Here is a 23,551-nt window from a genome sequence, read left to right as displayed (position 1 = left end):
TGAGATCAATGAAAGAATAAATCCAATATAGTCTAAATATCACTGCTACCATGCTTTCCTTCAGTATCACTGACAAGATGTACCAATAAATAAGAGAAAAACTGCAGAGGAGAGGCTCTGGCAGCAGTCTTTCTCTATGATTGCATTTGGTTTGAAAAAGCGACCAAAGGTGGACACCAATTCAAAGGTGCCTTAATTTTTCATTATAATGCACGCTTCCAGACGTATATGCATTCAGCGCACATAAGCTGGTTACTTGCAGACATAATTGGAAATCCTGACCGTGCAGTGTGTTTAAAATAGTACGAGCTGCCTAGACGAACAGCAAGCAGAATCATTTCAGACAGTCAAAGCAGGGATCAATACCATTATTGTGATTAATGGTAACATAATCGTTTTCAGTCCCGAGACAATTGCTCTTTCTCATCTTATTCGACCTGTTCCTCCCTGTCAAATCCTCCATTTCTTCTCCTGCTATTCTCGCTCAGTCTTACTTTCATGCTCCTTCCTATTGTCTGCGCGCCTCCATCTTTGACCCCGTTTTCTTTTCTCAACACCTGTTCATCATTTTTTCCCCTCCCCTGTTTAAATCCAATAGCTCCTTCAAAAGAAAATCCTTCTCAGAGAAATTTCCAATGAGCGACACGCCAGCTGCCTCTTCTCTCTGTTCGCATTATTGCCTCTGCTGTAACACCGCGGGGATGGTTCGTACGGACCCAGCCAGAAGCAAAGTCCCCAAATAGGCTCTCCACAGACAGCAGTGATTGAACCAAGTTTCCTCCAGATGCACAATCAACTATCAGATGATTTACCTCCCTATATTCCTCAATCCACATCAGCACCTGCATATTGATTCATAACAGCCTGGTTCTATTTCTGCTTTTAAACAACGTCCTTAGTTGCAGCTTACAGTTGGATAAAAGGGACCTTTTCTTAAGTTAATCGGTCTATGGCCAGTCTGTCCTTGAACATATGAGAGTCAGATGGCGCTGCATTTCTGCTAAAAGCACATCGTCTTCATAGCCACTTACTGTGTGGCAGCAGCTCACTCCAGCCCTGCTACCTCCTGCTGTTATTTTCCGATACAGGAGGCACAAACACTTCTTATCGTTAAGCTGGTAGCAGTGCTCAGCGTGGCAAAACAATGATATTGTTAACTGGTGACGAGAGAGAAACAGTTAGCTGTTACCACACAAACTGCCTCACCAAAGTTATGCAAGAAGTCACTCATTAATGAATTAATAAAAACACACAAGCTTAATGTTTTGTGAAAAGAGTTCTTGTAAAAATGAATGAATGCTTTGGTGCAGTCTGTAACTGCTTTTAATGTCTCACAATTTTTGCTTAACTATATTTCATTAGTAGATGCCTTCTCTATATCTCTATATCTTTCTCAGAGGACACAAAACCCCCCCAGACAGAATCGTACATTCACAGTGAAAAATATCTTGGATGATTTGACTTTCTCGGTGCAAATAAGTGTTAAAAAATGTCAAAGCTTCATTCAAGTAGTGCAGCAAAACAGGTTGTCATAACAAATACATGGACAGTTTAGATCCTGACCTCATCTAATAGGAAATGGGGCTAAAAAGGTAGAGATGCCTCACTGTTGCAAAAAAAAACCCAAGGAAGAGTCAAGTTGAGTAAAGGAGGCAACGAGTCTTAAAGGAAAAAACGTGCAAGTTTGTCCGTTTCTTCACTGCCGGTTTCCACCAGCAGTAACCTGGAGACACTGCTGCTGCTGACATCGCAGCATGACCACTCAGTGAGTAGAAAGAGGCAGTCTTGGTGAATCAGCACACACACTCATCTCCACTGCCTTTGAACATGCCTGCCAAGTTGTGGCGCCTGCCAATGAAAGGTATGGCTCATATGAAGATGCTATCTTTGTTGCTGGCCAGTTCATTACTGCAATGCAGCTCTACGAACAGCACTGGCAAAGTAGAATGAAGTCGAATCCCAGTTTGCTAAACTTCTCGGGGGAGAGATCTGACATCTGTTGAAGATTGTCTCTAGTGGTCTAGTGAAGATTTTAAAATTATGCAGAAATCAAAGAATTGAAATAAGTCCTACTATGCAAACCTACACTGTCCCTGTTCTGTCTTTTTTGTTTTCCCTTAACATTGAACGGAGGAGGAGAGAAATGCAAGATGATGTAGGCAAAAGTGAACAAGGAGACTGTGAGATAGTGCAGAGTTGTGCTTAGGAGGAGCTACTGAAGGAGAGGGCTTCACTAATAACTGAAGGGGCTTCGCTACTAAGGGATGGAGGGAGGAAAAGAAGAGGAAGACATATTCTTCATTAACGGCAAGTGCTGTCATCTGGGGAGTTGAGCAAACCATCATCCCATGTCACTGATTGCTGTAAAGGCAAAAGGTGCAGAAGTTTGGATTGGGGAATGAGCTGGGATTCCAGCCAGTAGGAGGCCATGGTGGGTGGATGTGACTTAAATGTAAAGATGCGTACACTTAAACAAGCATAGAAAAAAACCCAATGAAGCAGAGACCACAGAAACTAAGGGTACCAATAAAGTTCCTTTTGCACTTGTAACACTGACTGTGTTTTATGGCACTCAGATTGTAAAGAGAAATCTAATACACTTAAAAGTATCTGGGTATGCAAAAACTTTCACCTTCTTTCCAAGGTAAATTCTAGGACAAACCTGGGCTTCACAGTAGACGCACAGGAAAAAAAAAAAAGCAGCAACTGGAACCGAAGTTACATTTACCATGGGGAGAAGGAGCCACGGAACCAGACACACGCTGACAGCTCGTCTCAGCTGGGTTAGAGCAGCTTAGTCGAAGCTCTGACTGAACCTGTGAGGGAATCACATTAACACAAACTGTGCGCTTAATGCTCCGCTGTGCTCCTGATGGCACACGTGTGAGATGTGAAACTCGATTTTACACCGGTGAGACAAAAAAGAAAAGAAAGGGAGAGTCTCTAATTTAGACATAAAAAAAGAGCAAATTACCAAGTTAGGCTAACGTTGGTAAAGAAATCCAGTTTTCAACAATGTAATGTAAAAAAAGACAACTAGAAAACCTCCAGTGATTCGGCAATGGATTCCAAAATCAGGAACATTTAAAATAGTCAAGACTGTCTTACAGTAAGACAATCTACAAAGCCATTAAATAGATGGAAACAGCTGGAATTACACTAATAATAACTTTAACAGACAAAACACCAAACATTATGAGCTTCTAAGATTTGAGGATTTGGTTCTTTTCTGTGTCATAACAGAAAACTGAAAATCTTTCGAATATTTCAAACTGTCCCTTTGATCAAACGGCACATTTAAAAGACATCACAGTTAGTTTATAGAAATAATCACAGGCCGAAAAATAACACCTTGACTCATGAACATAATTATTGGTTGCAGCGCTAAACATAAGGTGCACTTAGTAAAGGTGCTGAATTCGACATTTGCTCTGCAAAAGCCATAGCATCAACTACACGCATGGAGGCACATTTTCAGGTAGTCGTCAAAGCAAATTAAGAATGGAAAGTAAAGCATTTCATCATATTAACTCACTCCTGGAAAGCACCGAGCATCACAGGTTAGTGATTTATGACAGCGTAAGAAGATCTAAGGAAAAGGCCTAACAGGTGGAATAAAATTCACTGAAATTATCTCCTACTTTATTATTGAAGTTTATTGTTACAGGATTGCTCATGGCAATGTCTTCAGGATTCTTTTTTGGCTCATTAGTTAAAATGGGGGTTACATGCATTAAAAAGGACTTTTACATGAAAAACAGCTTCTAAATTCTGCCTGCGAATTCCTTTAGTGTTCAAATCCTCAAGCAAGATACCCGAGGTACTTTAGATAGGCAAGCGTGAGGAAACTCATTTTACATCACCACTACCGTATTATTAAGTGGAGTGTGTTTGCACTGAATTACATATTTTGAATACTTCCTTCCTCCCAACCCACACCCACACACACCCACACAAACAAACAAACAGACTAGATCACCGGTGTTTTTGATTTACATGAAGAAATTTTTTAAAAAAAACGCTTCTCTGCAATAAAAAGGCTCATGTGGCATCTCAAGATACCTAGCTGAAGCTTAATTCATCTGTTGTATGAACAAGGAAAAATATTCAAAATCATGAAAAATAAAAGACTTAATTTCTGTTTCCTTTATTAACACCTTTATTAAAGGTCCAGCAGAAACATCCCCCGCTTTATTGTAATGTTATACTTGGATTACTTATATGCGGGTACATTTTAACACCACATTTATCATAAGACTTTCTAAGTCTAAAAGAGAAATGTGTTAACTGAGAAAACAATTAACACTTTGAAATGTGAAAATCTAAATCTCGCCTCCAGAAAGGTTTCCACGTGCTTTCCTTAGACAGAATTTCATGACACTGTAAAAAGTGAACATTGGTCTTATCATTATCATTATCCATCTGTGAGACTTTAAAAAAAAGGAGACAGAAAAATTTCCAAGAGCCTTTTTTTTTTTGTTTTTTTACAACTTCAGTTACAGACTTGATTTGTAACTAAGGTGCTTCAGGACCTGGGAGGTAAATGGCCCATCCATTAAGCTCCATGAGGCAAAAACAAGCAGATCTACGTCTGTTTACAGCATTAATCAATGACCCGCCCACTCACAAGTCTCTAAACTGCGACAGGTAACGGCCGTCACTACCTTCCTACTCTCAATCGTCCCCTCAAGGTTACTGCCTTGCTCAGCTCTCAGGATGGGAGCTGCATATTGAGTGCATTGGCTGGGCAGGAGCCAGAGGACCACTAGAGACAAACTTCTGTTTTCTGTCTTGATGGCAGGGGCGAAACATCAACAACTCTCAGCTTTGATGAAAAAACAAAAATGTTATTTGATTTTAAAGCTGCAAAACTGTCGTGGCAGAAAGGTAACATTAATATGATCCAGTAGAAGGGCAATGCAAGATTGTTAAATTAGTAGTAGTAAGAGGAGCGCATAGATGCAAGAAGATTAGGAAGAAAAGTATCAAGGCAAAAGTGAGAATGAACATAAAAGATTAGATATGGTAAAATATCAGAGGTGATGGGAAATAGCAAAGTGTAACGATAAGCCATAATCGGCTGTGGGGTGAAGATAAGGTGAAGACAAACTAGGCAACAAGAAAAGATGGAAAATTTCCATCAAGTAGACACCTGAAAAATTATTCCTTTTCTAACTTCTTTTACTGTTTGCTCTGCAAGCACAAGGTAAACATGCAATAATGTACTATAACATTTTTTTCACTGAAGGGGACAAAACCTAACCTAAACAACCACATGATCCACAGCTTTGTACTTGCATTTCTCCTCTCCTAACTTTGCAATCTCATGAGAATGCAAGTTTACAAGAATGCCAGTCAGCTAACATATGATCTGGTCATCAGCCACTAGTCATCCTGGCAGGCAGCGGCCATCAATAATGGATGATGCATGAATTAATCATGGATGAGGGGACAGAGATCTAAACACACATTGAGGTCCCATGGGGAACAGAGGAACTGATGGTAAGCAGCCAAGAGATGAGCAAGTGCAGCTTGAACATCACTTAAAATGCATTACGTAACACAAGGTCAATAAGAAATGCTTGCAACAGTGTAGGTGTTGAGAACTGACGTAATGCAATAAATTATATATATATATATATATATATATATATATATATATATATATATATATATATATATATATATATATATACACACACACACACACACATACATGTCTCACCAGTACATCCAATAATATTAGAATTGATACTTATGTATTGTAATAGAAACCAACTACAAAGTAAATATAGTCGAGTGTGTGTGCAGCATTCTGGAAACTAAAGTAGGTGCATGTGTGTAATTGATCCAATTAGACTTATTCTCACATTTACAATGCAAGCGAAATGACATAGTCTAACCGGGCAATGTAACCATTAACAAATCCCTTGCCACTATTATGCCTCCATTTACACACCTTCAGTTGGCTAGTTTGTATCCAGTATGTTTTTACACATATAATACAGTGGCATTGATTAAGCATGTATGTGCAGGACAGGAAGAATTATAAACTACCGCTAGAAAGTAAGATAACAACAAAGACAGAGCCAATAAGTGCACTATGAGCAGATCTACTGAACATAATATATCAAATATTTGAATAACAGTGTATATTTACCTTCATGCAATGAATTATGAGTCTCTTAATATGGAACACACAAGCTCACGAGTGTAGATGTGACACTTGTACAGTGATAAAATGAAGATTATGCGTATTATGCGAGTTCATGCAGAGGCCTGTAACCTTAATGGGGGTTCGTGTCTTATCTTTGAACCATGCAGATGTGGAGAAGATGAGGAAGCATGGTGAAACACAGCATGCCCTTTACAAATGCTGTCTGGCAGGATTTTACTCCAGTAAGGGGGGTTGTGTAAATATGAGTCACCACATGAATGAATGAAAGAATGTGAAGTATGCTGATTGACAATTTAGATATGCTTAGGCCAACTGAAAATACAAGGCTGACCTGCAAGTCTGCTTCCAAATATAAACCAAACGCACACACACACACTTTAACACAGGATACCTCCTCATCTCAGTCACACCAGTCCACAGTTCTTATTTTCAGGTTCTCATTTTCAGGGGGGAATTATTTTAAAAAACACGTGTCAGGTTTATTTTCGTATGTAAGGATGTCATAGTGATTTAAAATAACATTGGACACACACCTGGTTTCACAGTCTTCAGGCGGACTGGCTCCCGAAAGTGGCGGATGACAGCCAGCGTGTCTCGGTTTGTGAGTCCGCTCACGGGAGTGCCATTAACCTCCAGCAGAACGTCCCCACTGCTGGGAAGCCTCCCGGCGTGACACACCAACGCCTCCGACACTATGTGTCCAAGATAGGGGAACTCTCCCAGCTCAGCGCCACCTCGCACCTCCGCTACAGTGACCAGCTCCCCGGAACCTCCCCACGAGACGGTGCACTCCTGCACTTTACTTGACCAGTGCTTCTTCTTTTTCAGTGTCTTGGACATTGTTGGTAGATGTTGAAAACCTATAGGGAAGTCCAAGAACGATTGTCCTTCAAAGCAACAACCGCTTCAAAACCTAAGACGCAATGACGCACGGAAAAATCATTGCCCGATTAGAGAAGTTAATGATGCTGCTGCCTTGTGGTGTATTCCATCTCGAGGAAAACAACTCTTGTTTTTTTGTTTGTTTGTTTGCTTGTTTTTTGCTCAGCTGCTCCTGAGAATCAAATATCCTTCCATTGACTTATCCGAGCATCACCTGTCCGCGACTGGAATGTGAGACCAGCTGCGTCAGTGTCGCATTGAAGCGTAAAGTGCTGATTCTGATGCTGGGGCGTCTCGATCCCACACCCCAGTTCACAGCAATGTGCGGTTAATAACCAACAGTAGCTTCCCCCGCACTGTTACACCCCGATTTTTGTTACAGAGCAGGACGGAACCGGTGAGTCCAGCAGTTTGCGCGCACCAGTGCCTGTCAGAAAAGCGTGGGAAAAATAGCATATATCCCACTCTGGACTTCAGGAAACGCCAGCACATTTGACAACACTGACGGAAATAGTTTATTTAAATAAAATAAAATAAAATACAGGAAAACGTGAAAAAAAAGGGTTTATACGAGGTTCATCAGCTGCTGAAAAACTCCTCTGTCACTGACAGTTCCTAATGCGAACCCACTGAGGCAACTTCACCCTGCGCACCTGTCCTACTCGCCAGCACTCCTCCATGGTGACATCAGCAAGGCAGTCCTTAGAAACGGGAAAACACACCTGGTCCTCCCCCGAACTCAGCGGTTATCGGTTATCTGATCCTTTCAAAACACCGAAACTCTGCCCGTTGCGCCTCGTCACGCGCTCTGCGCTCTCTCCTGTTTTTTCCAGAGGCACAGTTGATTTTTTTTATTCTGAAAACTATGCAGCAGCATGCAACAGACGTGATCCGATTAGGCTTCGCTCCATAACTTTTTTTTAATCGTTTTCCGTGTTGCTTTTATGACGGCAGGCAGTTCTGTCCAATCGGAGATGTGGGAGGCGTTCCCAAAGCGCGTATATTACGCCAATGGTGAATGGCAAAGGGTGGGAGTTCTGTGAGTGTTCTCAGTCCGTTGCAAGGCGGAGTTCCCCCTTGGGGACGCGTATTTTCACGTAGAACATGCTTGCAGATAGCCAGAGATGGGTAACCTATCTCTGTGTATGACCTTTGGTCTGCGGTTTGGATTTTTTTCTCCAAATTTCTTTGTATTCCTATTGCAAAGTGCAACAGCTTCTGAGTGATTGCTGAATTTTACTTGGTTGCTTTAGGTCCGTGAAATGCGTTTGGAGATCTGGAACTAGGAAGGTAGTGTGTCGGTTAATTGTAGTAGTGGTTGTTGATTTTTTTGTGTAAGTCTGCCCTCTTGTGGTTGCCAACAGACTGAGGCTGGCATGTCATCCAAAGCACCAGCTGGCAACATTCACTTGTAAAACTATTAGATTTTACATTTTAACTAATCTTACACATCCTTACACATGCGAACAATTATATATGAATAGAGTAAATAAACATCAGCGTTTAAATATACATTTTATTTAAGCTCACTAATTTTATTTTTTACCTGGTTTACCCCTTTTTCTTATCTCCCGTACCTGTTATCTACTTTGTCTTTCATATTTTGTCTGATGAAGCAGAGACACACTTCTTATGAGGTGTGTGTGTGTGTGTTCATCACAGTTTAGTGACTAACCTGTTTTGGTTGCATTAAGTGTGAGCATGACTCCTGTTAATGTTATCGTTTCTGGTGCTTTGCTAATAATTAACAGTCAGTCAACTTTCCAGCGCCAATCTCCGGTCAGCGCCCTCACAGAGCCGAGCCTGTATTCTGAAAAGCCGCTGATAACAGCTGTGTTATTATGATTTCTTTTCTCATTTTTCCCACTGCTGTTAATTTTTATATTATAAGGTCTGTAAATGTTTGTTCACCCGCACAATAGAGCCTCTGGTGTAAGGTAGGAAAACTAATTTTTAACATTTAGACTGTGCCCTGCTCGTTTTTTGTTTTGTTTTTTTCATTTTCAAATGACTTCAAAGTTAATTAGTTTTACTCAACACCGGAATAAAATTCTCGGCTGGCAACCCTTGAATTGCTTTTGTTGATACGGTCTGCAGATTCTCCCACATTTGAGAAATGCGACCTGCTCCTAATGGACGTGGACACAAAATGTAACAATGACACCTCTCTCTGTCCATCCTGTAAGTTTTAAACATGATAATGATTGCATTGCTATTAGCTGGAAGTTCATTTGCCTTGTATACACGACAGCTAGAGCATTTGACCCCTTCCTGATTTCTTAGTTTGTTGCATGTTTGTCACAAAGTCAAAGATTACCGGGGTAAATACAAAATGCAGATTTTAGATGATGGTGTAATTTCTCAAGGGGGAAAAAGCTATGACAAACAACCTGCCCCTGTGTGAAAAAGTAATTGTGAAATGGTGAAAGCAACAGCGTGTACTTTGAAATGTTCTGAACCTGCTTCTTCAACTTGTTTTGTAGATGAAGAGTCATCAGGCACACTTGCCCTCATTATAATTCCTTCCCTGTTGGCTCTGAGCACGGTGTTAGTAGTGGCTCTGATTTTTTATGCTCTATGTAAAAATAAAGAACGACTACACAGGACTTCACCTCATTTTAAAAATGGTAGGAGCTGCAATAACTATATGTCAATTCATTAAAACAGCGTGAAATCTTTTAATAATCTAACATATTTCTGTTTGAGTGTCTCATAGTAATGTAAAGTGCTTATTTACTTATATTTGCCCTTGTATCAGCCCAGCAGATTGTATCCCTGTCTACAGCTTCTGTAGGTTCTCCAAAGGTCCCGGCAGCTTTAGATCCCTGGGAAATCCCAGAAGAGTGTGTTCTTGAGGGACTAGAGTTTTGGCAGACTGGTTGCTATGGCCCCATTTGTAAAGGTCTGCTGAAGGAGAAAGGTGGAGCCTCCTCTGTCGTGGTGGTTAAGTGCCTTCGAGGTACTGTATAAATCTGATATAAAGCAAGGGTCATCACTGGAGTTAAGCTTGTCCAGTTTTTATTCTATTAATTTAATTCTATACAGATGCCTCTGGCAAGCCTGAAGCTAAAGAATTTGTTGAGTGGCTCCTCTTCTGTGCTTCAGTGTGTAAACATGAAAATGTGGTGCAGATGCTGCACTGTCAGACCAAACGTCTACCCATGTACCTGGTTTTAGATGCTTACAACCCAGGGAATCTCCTTCACTTCCTCTGGACACTTAGAAATGTAAGTGATCCAAACCTTCTACCTATTCAGCGGCAAAGGCAATCTTCAATTATTCAATGTAGTGCAATGACAAGGACTTATTTTTAACTCCAGAACAATTTAAGCACTGCAGATCCCTCGCAAAACTTCTCTGAGAGGTCAGTGTTTCTGGTGGCAAAACAGATTGCAGCTGGCCTGGTGAGTCACTTTTTTTAGACCAATTATTCCCAACACACAACTGGAATAAAACGAGTTCATTTTAGATGTCACGCCCTGCAGCAGATGACATTCTGCCATTTCTTCCCCCAAGATGCTGGAAAGTGTTGTTTATCTTGAATCTTGAATAACTGTTGCAACAAAAAGATTGACATGTTTAGCTGTAATTGGATCCTCCTCCAGGATTACCTGATGTCAGAGCACAGGCTGGTGCATGGTGATGTTGCTGCCAGAAACATCTTAATTGGCCCAGGCCTCTCGGCTCGAGTATCTGGCCTGGGCGTGGCATTTGAAGGACGCAAAATGGATTCAGCAATTAGACAAAGGGCAGCAAAGGTGCCATTGAAATGGCAGGCTCCAGAGCGGATTATGATGCTGCTCAGCATCGACAGAAGCGACGTGTAAGGGCAGAGTTATGGCTAAGGAAACAAAACAAAGACACACGATATATGTTTTATATTTTTTATTATTCACATTTTTTGTCTTTGCTCTTGTATGTACATTACATACTTTAAAAATCATGTTTCTATGAGTCACAGTGTTTTGTTTTGTTCCCCCCGCACACCAGGTGGTCATTTGGAATCCTACTATATGAACTGATCACTTTAGGTAAAGTACTGTCATCTTATCTGCCAATGTTTTATAGTACATTTCCATCTTATCTTAATCCAAATCTACTAATTACTACAATCAAACCATTAACAACATTAGAGAGCCAATAAAAAAATGTTTTTTTTTCCCATACCTCAGGATCCCCTCCATACCCTGAGCTGGAGCCTTCAACAGTGCTTCCAAAGCTGCAGGCGTCTTATCGAATGAAGAGACCAAAGAACTGCGGTGGACTTTTGTACGTGTAATTCACCTAAAAGCAAGCAATAGACAGGGACGTATGAACAAGTCTGTATGGAGTATATATATATATATATATATATATATATATATATATATATATATATATATATATATATATATATATGCATGCATTAAGTACAGTATAGTGAAAGTCATAGTCAGTTCAAACTCACAAAAACTGCATTGAGATTCAAAGTCCCTGCAATGAGGATGATTTAAAGATGCAGTTTGCAGATTTGATAATAATTCAGATGACAAGATTGACACTCGTCTTTTCATGTTTAATATAAAACTGCTGCAAGAAGCTATCAGGCTTGTCTAAGAACCAGCACCTCTAAAGCTCACTAATTAACGTGTCATATATAATTTATTGATTTGGATTCTAAACACAAGTTTTAAAACTTCAAAGGTGCTGGTAGCCAGATTTCATTGCCACTGGGCAGAATCTGGCTCAGTGTTTACCTCTAACTTTAAAAGTCTTTGTGACAGGCTACCCAGGATTGTGATTGGTTAGCTTCATATGATAAGCAGCCATGACAGTGATACTGATTTGCTTGTGAAACGCAGATGAATTCTAAATGTCTCCATATGTATTTAGGTATGACCTGATGAAGTACTGTTGGATGTGGAGCTTCAAAGAGCGACCGGCATTTTCAGCCATCATCAAGCTGTTTGAGTCCTCGCTGCACATTGCTGATACAACGCCGATTTGTATTTCTGAGGTCGTTGACATAACTGAATATAAGAGAATGGCAGGACTGATCGAATAGACCTACGCTCATCCGCCACTTTCTCGGGTATACTTGTTGTTGGGGGCACAACAACAGGTGCCGGTTGATGCAGTTATTGAATCAGCTAATCACATGGTAGCAACTCATTAAATTTAGGCATATAAGAAATGGTGAAAAGTCTTTCTGAAATTCAGACCAGAAGAAGAATCAGAAGAAACATTTTGACTTTAAACGTGATATGATTGCCAGATGAGCTGGTTTGAGTGTTTTAGATAGTGATGATCTACTAGGATTGAACTATTTTACTAGAAAAATAAAGATACCCATTGGGGGTGAAAATGCCTTACTGATGACAAAGGCCAGAGGACAGGTTGTTTTGAGATGATAAGAAAACAGCAGTAACTCAAATAAACTAGCACAGCCAAGGAATGCTGTGAAGGCACAATACACCAAACCCTGGAGTCAATGAGCTGTAGGAGCAGAAGACCACACCAGGTGAGCTTCCTTTCAGCTCAGGAAACTGAGGCTACATTTCACACAGTCTCTCCAAAAGTGTACAACAAAAGATGGAAAACTGTTGCCTGTTTGATAAGTGTCAGTTTTTGCTACAAAATTTAAATGGTAGGGTCAGAAGTTAGTAAAAAAAAACCTCTAAAGTGTTTTGTATCACCTCGATAGCCTGCTGGTGATGTAATAGTGTCGGGCGTATTTTCTTGGAACCCTTTTTGCTTCTTAGTACCAGCTGAGCATCATTTAAAGGCCACCTGAGTATTGTTGCTAACCATGTCAATCCCTCTATGACTACATTGTGCTTGTCTTCTAATGGCTGCAATGCTGAAAACCTCAAGTCATCTCAAAAATGTTGTTTTTGAACTTGACAACGAGTTCTCTGTATTCTAGTGGCCCCCAGTGGCCACTAACTCTAAAACCAGTAGAACACCTCTGGGACGTGATGGCCCAGAAGACTAGTATCATACATGTGCAGCCAGAAAATCTGCAGCAACTGTGTGATGCCATCATATCAATATTGACCAGAATTTCTGAGGAATGTTTCTGGCACCTTGCTGAATCTATGTCATGAAGAATTCTGAAGGCAAAAGGGTAAATTGTCCAGTGAGTGTATGGTAAATATGTCAGTAACATTCACATTAGAGATCAATCACAATTTATTAATAACCGTGTATGGGTTTAGTTGAGACGTTGATAGCAATCCGACATGTTAAAAGTGACTACAGGAGTTCTAACATTTCCAGTTCAGTAAAAATAATGAATCAAGACAATAATTCCAAGTATTATTTTTTTTATTAATACAGCCTTGTTGTCAAATTGTACAGATCTAAAAGCACAGATTTTAGTAATACTTGAGAACTTTTCCACTATCTTTGGGCAAAGTACAGTTTTTGTATCTATAATGCTCTTGGCATGCAGACATTACTGTGACGTTACAGTTTCAAAACCAGAAACACCCAAACAGAAAAGCTGAATCCACCAATGAATGACAAGTATATCTGCGCTCAGTTCACTGTCGATTTTAATCGTAACACTGGTTATCGTAAACCATGTCGAGAATGAACTACAGTGATTTTTAAATCATAACTGAATCAGAAAACATTACATTTGTTTTTGTTTTTTTATTTCTTAACAAAGATCTTGTGTTGTAAAATTGTGCTCCACTTGATTATCATTGCTTCAAATAGCTCTTTAAGGCAGAATAATATGGATAACTTAAGTTCCAAAAAGCTGTGGCTTACAGAAGACTGATTAAAGTAACTAAAATCACTGAACCTAAACTGATGATTTGTGATTTCATACCCGACTTTGACACCTCTGAGTGTGAGCTCAAGGATGATGGTTTTTTAAGGCGGGCAACAAATCATAATTTACACAAGTGCTATCTTTAGGCCTGAAAACAGACACATTCAACTGTTACTCTGTGCTCACATTTCATCGGGCTTCTGAACAAATTGGTACAAAACTATCTAATCTTCTCATTTCAATTCAATTTTATTTATACAAATCACAACAGCAGTCGCCTTTATATTGTAAGGCAGACCTTACAATAATACATGCAGAGAAAAACCTAACAATCATAGTCATTTGTTACTCACAATGCAGAGAGGCACTAACACCCACTGTGAAACACAATGAGAGATTTCAAAAATGCGTTCTTACTAAATAAGCTCTACAAAACAAGTGATTTGTCTCAGATCAGATATATACTGGCCAATACCATCACACACATTATTTCCTCCACCAGCCTCTTCGGGTTTAAAGTCTGCTGCACTATGCTTGTGATCAAACTCAGCACTGACTCTGACATTATCTTACCTTTAAGTTGAAGCAGAACGTGCAGTAATTTTACCCACTAGATGGCAGGAAGGGTTTGGAAGCCTCTCTAAGGGTAAATTCACACTACATGAGGCAGAAAACTGCTGGGGATTTAGTATTTCACCATGACTCCTTATGCCACACAAGATGTTCTAAAGACACCTGCTGTGACATCACTAATTCATCACCATTACAGTCCAGTGTGGATTTACTTACTATTTAAACCATAATGCCTCTTAAAACAGAGGCAAATGCATATAATAACCCAATAAAAAAAATAATCACACATTGATGAAATAAGGGAATCTATTGCATCATATAGTCTTGAAGCTTAAATAAAAGCCCCTAACTTACAAGAGTTCTGGTCAGTAAGTTATTTAAAACATATATTCAAACAGCAAATCAAAATTGTGAAGGACACTACAATCATATTAAATAATTATATTTTCCTTTATCACTGGATTTAAGACCTCTCCGTAAACGGTAATGATCTCAATCCAAAAAACAAACGTTAAAGAATATAATTTTAATCAAAATGGGTCTACTGGATGAATTAAGATGACTCTGTTATAAAGTATAGATACAGAGAGGGCATGAAATTCTAAATCTCAATGAGATATTACGTTTGATTCATGGATTAGAGCACATACCTACATAATTGTTACTATTTCAGTAGCCATTTCTTTAACTACACTCAACACTATGAAATAAATATTATTAAGTCATTTGCGATAAACCACAACAAGTTAGAAGTAAGAAAATATTGGAAATATATATATATTTTTAAAAATAATATTTAGAATCATACTGTAGATGTGCTTGCTGCCATGTGCTCCCAATACTGACCAATATTGGATTAATACTGAAGAAGGGGGTTTAATAGATGACAGGATGAAGGTTAATCCTCACCAGTAACATAAAATGTCTTGCTCATCATTCTTACTGATTTTAGGTTCCCTCAGAGGTGTCACCTCAAAAAATAAAATAAAAATAAAAACGTTAAGCAGAGTGCATGCATGTGATGCATGAATTAGCTTGAATCCTCCACGGCAGTAAGACGCAGCAGCAATCTGTAAGCCTTGGTTCACCTGGACGGGCTGAGGTAAACCTGTTTGGGAGTGTTTTTAAGCGTGCCACCATCCCTTTTAGACTTTACTGCTCCATAGGGATGTTGGGAACAAAATGTAAGAGACAGACCACAGCAGGTAGTACATACACGCAGAAGGGAAGGAAGAGCAGAACAACATGATGATTCCTGAAAACAAAAACACAAAAAAGAAACTGAATGTCTGCACGAAATGAAGGTGTTGCACTCATTATCTGGGCTTCAATAATGTTTTTTTTTTCCCAACACTTCTTTTTAATATCGAGGTGTTTACTAGATGCTTTGATCTGCAGAATGGACTGATTAGCCAGCATGCCATCTTTATCACAGCACAAAAACATTTGAATGTGGAACAGCCAGGACATTTTTCCAAAAAGCAGCTTCAATGAATTTAAATTCAAATTTTGGCACAAAGCGATTTAAATTTACATTTGGACTGGGATAAGTTAAATAAATGTTTCCTTGTGGTTTAGTTTAGAATTCATAAACACATGCAGTAAGTGGCTCAAACCTCATTAAAAATAAATAAGTAAATAAGAGTAAAGACATTCTCAGATTCTTAAAAATGACTTTACCTCCAGCGTAGACTGCTTTCTTCCAGGCCTGCGACTCCAGCACTCTGTCGTGAGGGTAAAAGTTCTGGCTGATCATGAAGAGGATCATGGCAACCGCAATGACTCGGAGCAATGCCATGTTTCCCCCCGACAGCAAAGAGGCACTTGCCAAGATGGCCGATGAGTAAATACAGGGCAGGCCACGATACATGAAAGGGATCCCTATGAGGAAAAACAACACAAACTATGTCCTTACTTTGCAAAGTGATGATTGAAATTAAAGACTAAATTGAAAAGGACAGTGTTAAATAAGACTACAATTTTTTTTAATCTTACCACTGGAGAAGAAACAGAGGCGCACAAAGACAGAAAGGACGTAACACATGCACAGGATGTTGTCGAGCAGATCAGATGTTCTCAGGAGCAATGACGTCGCAATCCCAAAGGTCGTGAAGTCAGCAAAATCATCTAGCTTTGCACCTGAACATGAAAAAGGAAGGTTTGGCGTGTTTGCTGCTGACAGCTGTGCTAATAAGCTTTAGAAAGGCTTGTGTCACACTGCTTCTATTAGCATAGCACATTAATCGTGAAAGCCACAGTAGATGTATTATGTCTCTTCAGCACTGATCTTTGCCAGTGCCATGTCATGTGACAGCCGTGCGGTGAATGTGCAAAAATTTCTCAAGTGGAAATGTCAGTGTCAGCCCAACAGGCAGGCATTCTATAAACAACATTCTCCACTGCCTTATCTCTTTATCCCTCAGGAGCACATAGCATGTTTTCAGCGGATGAGGATGAGGCGATTCGGGCCACGGCACAGATGAACGAGGTGGAATTCCACAGTCCAGGGTCAACAATTTTAGCAATTTCAGATATGCCGAGAACCCAAAGCAACAGGATAAAATAGACAATTGGGCCATGATCCCGTGGAATTAGGCTGCTTAATCAGAAAGTTATTGTTCATTTGACAAAATACGTGGGGGGCACAACAACACCCACCTGCAAAGTCATGCAGAAAAGGCTTGTTGAGACACAAAGCCCCCTGCAATGTGCAGCCAACAATGTATTGTGATGCACCTGAAAACTATTTTGGGATCTCAGAAATGAGGAATTTGCAGACTGGAAGCAATGTCAAAGCTATTTATACTTTCCCTTTTACTATGTAAGGCATTGGGCTCTTTTGTAAACAAGCAAATATAGTCCTTAAAGCGTAAATATGCAAGTATTTAAATATGCATTCATCTCGTCTTGTCTAGAGCACAGAAATAACTTGAAAGAAGTTAACTTGATGAATCTCAAATAACATTGCATAAATTATTCATGACTCTTCTGTTGGAAACATAAGCAGAGTTTTCAATTGCAAAGGTTCCCTTTACTGGATCTCTTTGTGTGGCCAGATTAAAAAAGCTCAGACAAAAAGATTGTGCAGCAAGCCCTGCCAACACCACAGTGGAAGTTTATCTTTGGTAAGTGCTATTGACCACAACACTCCACTTACCCAGTGCAGAGCATGCATTGAGTTGCCTGGCAACTGCTCCATCTGCCAAATCCAGGAGGTAGCCAATCAGGACGAGCCAACACGCAGCGTGATGGTGCCTGAACAAAGCCAGTCATTGTTAGGTTGAACAATTAAATAAAAGGGTTAAATGTCTGCAAGTTCAAAAGTTCTGACAATGTTAGAAAAGTCTCTTTTTTTTATATACAGCAGATTGCCATTTTTGGGAAAGCAGACTGTGCCTTTAAACTAAACTTAGAGCGGCTCGTAATCTGTTATAAATATTATGATTTTCCTTCATGGGCTAAACGCAGGATGTTAATAACATTGGATGGATGTGTTTGAAAACACAAACAATAAAACCATAATAATAACAATAATTGAAAACACTTATATGTTTGCTAAATTATAGCTCAGCTTCTGAAATACTACTTTTATTTTTTTCTGTTGTGTTTTCTGATTTATTCCTGGGTTTTGTGAAATTTTGATGGATTTTATTGCGTTGTGTTTAATGACTAAAGTTTGGTTATTGATGCACAACATCATTCATTTCCACACTCATTCACATAATGATTCCTCCTTACAAACGCCGCCCATCCAGCAGCTGACAAGTAAAACCCATTACTCCTTTAATTACTCACCCATTAAGGCTGCTGAGAATCGAGGCCATGCCCATGACCATGTTGGCAACTGACAGTGCATTAGCTGCATTTTTACGCGCAAACTCCTTGATCTGAAGTTCTGTGGCCCGATCGCTCAGAAAGAGTTTTTTGGTGCACTGAAAGAAACCTGAGACCAAACGATAACAGCAGTTAGTATTTTTCTGTGTTAGGTCAATAATCTCTGCTGAGGTTTTAGAAAAACAAAAGCTAAAGCCCTACTGACAGAAGACCACACCAGATGGCATGTTGATGCACGTGTCTGAATTGGTATAGTTTACTAATCATATTTTGGGATTTAGACAAACTTCAGTTCGAGCACAAGAAGAAAAAAATGTAACAATTCTGAAACGTAATCTTAAACCTTAAGTATACCATCTATTACTCGAAAGAAAAGAAGTATTTACACACTTTATCATGGGAATCATAATGCAGGTCTTTCAATTTTGTTTTTTAAAGGAAAATATTACTCCTCCTCTTATGTAAAAGAAATGGCACTTACCAAGATGCATGATTATTGGCTGGAGACCAACCTTACGATACATTCATCCCTTTTCAGATCACTACAATGCATTTGTTACTGTACATTAAGTCAGGTGTGTGCAGCCTACCGCATGCAACATTAAGGACTGCCTCATTATCTGCTTGTTATATTATCATTTATACAAATGAATCAAACATATTACACATGTTTAACTGTAGCAGAACACTGTCCAAAATCACATGCAATAACCTCTAAGATCAAAGAAAGTATTTGAAAAATAAATAAGTCAATAGCATACAAAATCTGAACAGGATGAATGTAAGTGTTAAAACTCAAATGTGAAATCTTATCATGGATCAAACACACACAAATACTGGTGTGGGGAACAAGTATGGATACTTAGGGGACTACTACGTACAGCCTTGGCTACAGTGAGAGTCAGTTGGACCTACTGCGTTGACACATACCAGACAAGAGATCAATTAGCCTGTTAACTCTGGTCAAAACATACTGACCTTATACAAGGACATGGCAGCAGCATTCACACAGCTTAAATTAATATTAATATTAATAACACAGGAGCCCAGGCTTTAATGGTGACTCTGTCATTAAAATTAACCTGCAACCCACCTATAGTTTCCTTGTTGGTTTGTTTTTTACATTATAGTGTCAATATTAATAGTTTATAAACAGATTCTATCTGTTTGGATGACTAGGAAAGCAGTATATAAATGCTATATAAATCATTTATACAAAATGTTTCTCATTGTTGTAATTCAATTACATGGTTCTTTATCTTTTCCTGTATTTTGCTTGATACAGCGAGTCAGTACTCAGACCTTTAAGCCCTTTTATAAGGGCTTTAAATATGGTCTGTTAAAATAAGGAACAAGTTTAACAGTGTGTATAGTTTTCAGGTGTGGGACTGTTTAGTTCAGCTGTAATCAAAGCTTGTAATAAAAAAGCTGATTTATTTTGAAATTAAATAACCTTTTTCATCAAATATAAACAAGTTTAAATGAGCATTTCCTGTTTATTCAGGATGTAAAATTTAAAGCTCAGACAGCATTCAAAGAAAATACAAACAAAAATATGAGACAGAAGGATGTTTCAAATACTGTTTCAAAGCAATGTATACACTATTAATATTGATAATATAAGCCCCTGCAGTTCAACAATTGGAAATAAACTGCATTTTATGAAAAACAAGCTTGCAGTATTAAGACTACATTCACTATTGCAGTCAACAACATGGAATGACTGCTGACACGGCTTCTCTCCAACCCCAAAAAATCCCCCTCAAAAAACAAAAACTGGCCCCACAAATTAAAATAAATAAATAAATTCTTTTCTATCTGCCTCCTCTTTTGTGAGCTTTTTAAAAAATATTTTTTTAAAACAAGTCACAGTGCTGTCCAAGACAATATGCACAGATAATGACCTGCAAAGCTTCAATATTTTTAACCCTTCAAGTGTTTTTCACCCTGAACTTCCTGTGATTCCAAAGCCAGGCGAATTCAAGAGACTCTTCATCTGAAAGAAAACAGCGTATGAGACACAGCAGAAAGCCAACAATCACTTGCACTTTAACTTGACAGCATGCTTTTTTACTTTTCATTCTGAACTTTAGCCTAGATTGCAATCTGGCTTTTAAATTATTATCTAAATCTTTTTTTTTTTTACAGGAAAAACAAAGGACATCAGTTAATGCAGGTAACATTCTGCATTAAATCGGTAAATCATGGAATTGCCAAGCTTCCCATATAATCCAGTTGGTTAACTTTTGTCACCGTAAGCACCATTAGAGAACCACACATGCAGCTTAAACTAGCTAAAAGATTTTACTGGCAAGTTTTAATCTAACCACTCAATTCACTCTCTTGGTCACTAATAAAAAAGAGGATAAAGCCAGAGCCAGAGATGCACTGTCAATTTCAAACAGGTCTCTATTTCTGGGTTGCCCCTAATGAGTGAAAAGCATGACGGGAAGACCTTTGTTATGTAATACCCTATGTTTCCTGGTAACAACTAAAAAGCCCAAATGGAAAACAGGGAAAACTCAGAGCTCACGATTCACAAAGGGGGATAATCTTAAGTGAATGCACTGGACAATTTAAACAATATACTTTTTAGATTGAATGTGTTCTGAAATGTTGACATATAGTAAAAAATATATGGTGATGAATTTACAATTAATGCATAAATGATGCCCAGCTGTTAACGAAGGTTAACTGGGCATACTGAATATGGTGTGGTGCTGAAGTAAGCATTAGAATTAGTATATGTACAAATTATAGTCAGTATACAGAAGAAATTTCTCAAATAAAAGGTGTTGGTTGTGCTGTGTATGTTTATAAAAATTTCAACTTCAGCACCTGCAGAACTTAATTTTGTCCAAACATCATCATATTTGTTTTCCTGCCTAATTTGATCCCAGTACACCTCAGCTTCCATCCCTGACACCATGCCGAGGTGTACAGTAATCCAGATTAAGAGAAGAGAGTGAGAAAGGGAACCTACCAGAGGAGGACGTCAGGAGGACCATGATCATGTCTGGCTCAAAGTGCAACAACTGAAAGACAAATTAAAATAAGAGTATTTTTATTACACATACAGTACTGTTCCGGATATATACATCCTTATTTATAATTGCAGATATATTGGGACTATTTGAGAATTGAGATTAGAAACGATCTTCATAAACATCCCAAAGATCCTAAACAAGACAACCATCCCTTTCGTAAATCCTTCTGTCTGTTCTTTACCAATTCTAACTAACAGAACCTTTCAGGACTGTCACGCTACAACAGAATCTGCAGGTAATAAAACATTGTTTTGCATGCATGCGCAAAAGTTATACTTTCCGCCGTACTTCTCCGCAATTGCATGAAACCCTAAAATAGATGACACTGACAATCTTCGAAAACAAATCTTATTCCGCCTCTGCGCTGGAAACCACCTGCTGGTTCATCCTTCACATCTGGTCAGCGGGAACCTTAATGCGCAGCGCTCGATCCTAAGAATCGGACTGATTCTGCAGGGTCAGACAGCTCCATCCTTCAGAACAAACACATCCCCGAAGACTTTAGAATAAAATACACACCGATCTTAAATGTGTAGAGGTGTTTGAGCCCCCACCCCCAGCATCGAGGTTTAAGCAAGATGTGCAACTGCGTCACAACCAGCTGGACAAAAGCCCAGCGAGCCTAAAATATTGGAATAAAATGCACTTGTTTCATATAAATTTCATATAAAATACGTCTCATCTTACCTTCGAAGGAGCTCCACTGATTACTTAGTGTATACAAATCAAAGGATGGAGAAACGCACGCACTGGGATCCTATAATCTTATTTTTCCTCGTTATGTATGTTTGATCTGTTTTTCAGCAGATCAATTTGAAAATGAATTTAACGCCTGAGTTTAATGTTGCCACGGCCTCAGTTTCACAGTCATCACACAACCGGTTACCTGTCAACTTCCCAGCCACTTTTTCAGCGGGTCCTTTTAAAGTCCAAGTATAAGTCCGCTGGAACATTCCACCGGAAGTGACGCCCCTGTTGTTTCTGGATTTTTCTAAAATAATGTTGCTCAACTCTGTTGACAATTACCGCTGAAGTGGAAGTGACATTGAGGGAAAAAACGATTTAATATGTATTTATTTGCATGCTAATACGACGTGCAAAAACAAGTTAATATGTAGTAATATGGAAACCTCAGTGATTAGAAGGCTATCAATATTTCAGTGACGCAAAGCTGTGGATCATTGAAGCATCTTTCAAATATACAACACTGTTTATTATCTAAATATTTTTGTTTGTTTGATGACTTTAAGTGGCTGCTTTTCTGTTAGCAATACGTTTGCATATTAACCTCTTAAGCCCCAACTACTTAACATTTCTGAGGCATTAAGCTGTCACAATGATAAATAAATTACGAAACACAATGAATGGAAAATTTCTATTTGTCTTTACATGAATTAATTTTTGTTTAAAATCAATTAAACTAATCCACACATCCATTTATGTGCTTATGAAATCACCATAAGTCAAAAATCTTAACAGACAATAACACTGAGTCATATTAGGATTTAGAAAGTGGTGTGCTGTCTGACTTTTTGTCTTTGCTAACTGCCTTAGCATTTTTTATTCTTTTCACTGGTAACTCTAAAGTCAAAAATCATTGTTGGTCTTACAGGTGCCTTTTGAAAACCCAAAGCTCAGATAGACTATTTACTTCACCCTAAACTGAATAAGTAATTTAAAAAAAATGCTTTTGTTTGCTTGTGTGTTCGTGTTTTTTTTATTATTATTCTCAGGTTGGTTATAGTGTATTACTGCAACACATGATATAGTCATTATAGACATAAGTTGAGTGGCAAAAGTGGTTGAGTTAACAAGTGACTCTAAATGTACAAGCTCTACCTTTTCTCAAAAAGTCCATGTACATTAATTCAGTTTACTTAACAAACTCACTTAAGCACAGATTAATGAAGCATTCACTACTGTGTGTGTAATACAAGTGTAAATAGACAAATGGTTGGGATTTAATGTTTGGGTTGGACATGATGTTCAAATTTATTTTACAACCCCTACAAACAGAGACCACATGAGCTGTGTGTTGTTACACATACCCTCTGTTGCTGTTACCAATATAAAGTTCAATGAATACTGTGACTGTAAAGAACACAACTCGAGAGATTTTTGTTTTGTTTTGTCAACAAATCCTCACCCTTTAAAAAGAAATGCGTCCAAGTGAATGAGCTGACGCTTACAGTAACCACAGCTTTTCCTTGGTTTTCTTCCATTAACCACACGTTTGCATACATGTTAGGGGGCAGAGTCCACATTTGGAAATGTACT

General features: G+C 38.8%; 3 protein-coding genes across 10 annotated transcripts in view; 1 reads left to right on the top strand and 2 right to left on the bottom strand.

Annotated features, from left to right (window-relative positions):
• Positions 1-7,993, bottom strand: part of magi3a (membrane associated guanylate kinase, WW and PDZ domain containing 3a) — a 113,144-nt gene extending 105,151 nt beyond the window's left edge. For all 4 annotated transcript variants that reach the window (XM_085144755.1, XM_085144757.1, XM_085144758.1 and 1 more), the window contains exon 1: positions 6,712-7,993. In XM_085144755.1, the coding sequence (XP_085000881.1) occupies positions 6,712-7,018 (307 nt within the window). In that variant the 5' untranslated portion in view covers positions 7,019-7,993. The remainder of the gene's footprint in view (positions 1-6,711) is intronic.
• Positions 7,994-8,718: 725 nt separating this feature from the next.
• Positions 8,719-15,390, top strand: LOC146494285 (tyrosine-protein kinase STYK1). 2 transcript variants are annotated; one of them, XM_085144767.1, is made up of 10 exons: positions 8,719-8,997; positions 9,158-9,241; positions 9,544-9,687; positions 9,846-10,019; positions 10,106-10,287; positions 10,381-10,464; positions 10,666-10,883; positions 11,051-11,091; positions 11,233-11,329; positions 11,933-15,390. In XM_085144767.1, the coding sequence occupies exons 2-10, from the start codon at positions 9,193-9,195 to the stop codon at positions 12,102-12,104; spliced, it is 1,161 nt and encodes a 386-aa protein (XP_085000893.1). In that variant the 5' UTR covers positions 8,719-8,997; positions 9,158-9,192; the 3' UTR covers positions 12,105-15,390. The 2 variants fall into 2 exon arrangements, with proteins under 2 accessions (XP_085000893.1, XP_085000892.1); XM_085144766.1 differs by having other exon boundaries at positions 8,723-8,997; positions 9,819-10,019.
• Positions 12,160-22,254, bottom strand: tmem269 (transmembrane protein 269). Of its 4 annotated transcripts, none has more exons than XM_085144770.1 (7): positions 22,161-22,254; positions 21,211-21,262; positions 18,189-18,336; positions 17,551-17,648; positions 16,389-16,532; positions 16,074-16,274; positions 12,160-15,648 (listed from the first exon to the last, which is right to left on the bottom strand). In XM_085144770.1, the coding sequence occupies exons 2-7, from the start codon at positions 21,239-21,241 to the stop codon at positions 15,539-15,541; spliced, it is 732 nt and encodes a 243-aa protein (XP_085000896.1). In that variant the 5' UTR covers positions 21,242-21,262; positions 22,161-22,254; the 3' UTR covers positions 12,160-15,538. The 4 variants fall into 4 exon arrangements, with proteins under 4 accessions (XP_085000896.1, XP_085000895.1, XP_085000897.1 ...); XM_085144769.1 differs by lacking the exon at positions 22,161-22,254 and adding an exon at positions 21,962-22,154; XM_085144771.1 differs by lacking the exon at positions 22,161-22,254 and adding an exon at positions 21,563-21,928.
• Positions 22,255-23,551: the final 1,297 nt, after the last annotated feature.

Source organism: Neolamprologus multifasciatus, chromosome 20, assembly GCF_963576455.1.
Source record: "Neolamprologus multifasciatus chromosome 20, fNeoMul1.2, whole genome shotgun sequence".
In the NCBI taxonomy this organism is placed as follows: Eukaryota; Metazoa; Chordata; class Actinopteri; order Cichliformes; family Cichlidae; genus Neolamprologus; species Neolamprologus multifasciatus.
The sequence above is the reverse complement of the archived record's forward strand: the minus strand, read 5'-3'. Positions and strand labels throughout refer to the sequence as shown.

Bases quoted from the DNA above. Each gene is read 5' to 3' on its own strand.
- LOC146494285 (XM_085144766.1), top strand. From the start codon at position 9,193: ATGGACGTGGACACAAAATGTAACAATGACACCTCTCTCTGTCCATCC. The intron at 10,288-10,380 runs GTAAGTGATCCA...TTTTAACTCCAG, and splicing joins TCCTCTGGACACTTAGAAAT to AACAATTTAAGCACTGCAGA. The intron at 11,330-11,932 runs GTACGTGTAATT...ATATGTATTTAG, and splicing joins AAGAACTGCGGTGGACTTTT to GTATGACCTGATGAAGTACT.
- tmem269 (XM_085144768.1), bottom strand. The intron at 16,533-17,550 runs GTAAGTGGAGTG...TTTCATGTTCAG, and splicing joins CAATGCATGCTCTGCACTGG to GTGCAAAGCTAGATGATTTT. The intron at 16,275-16,388 runs GTAAGATTAAAA...TTTTCCTCATAG, and splicing joins CCTCTGTTTCTTCTCCAGTG to GGATCCCTTTCATGTATCGT.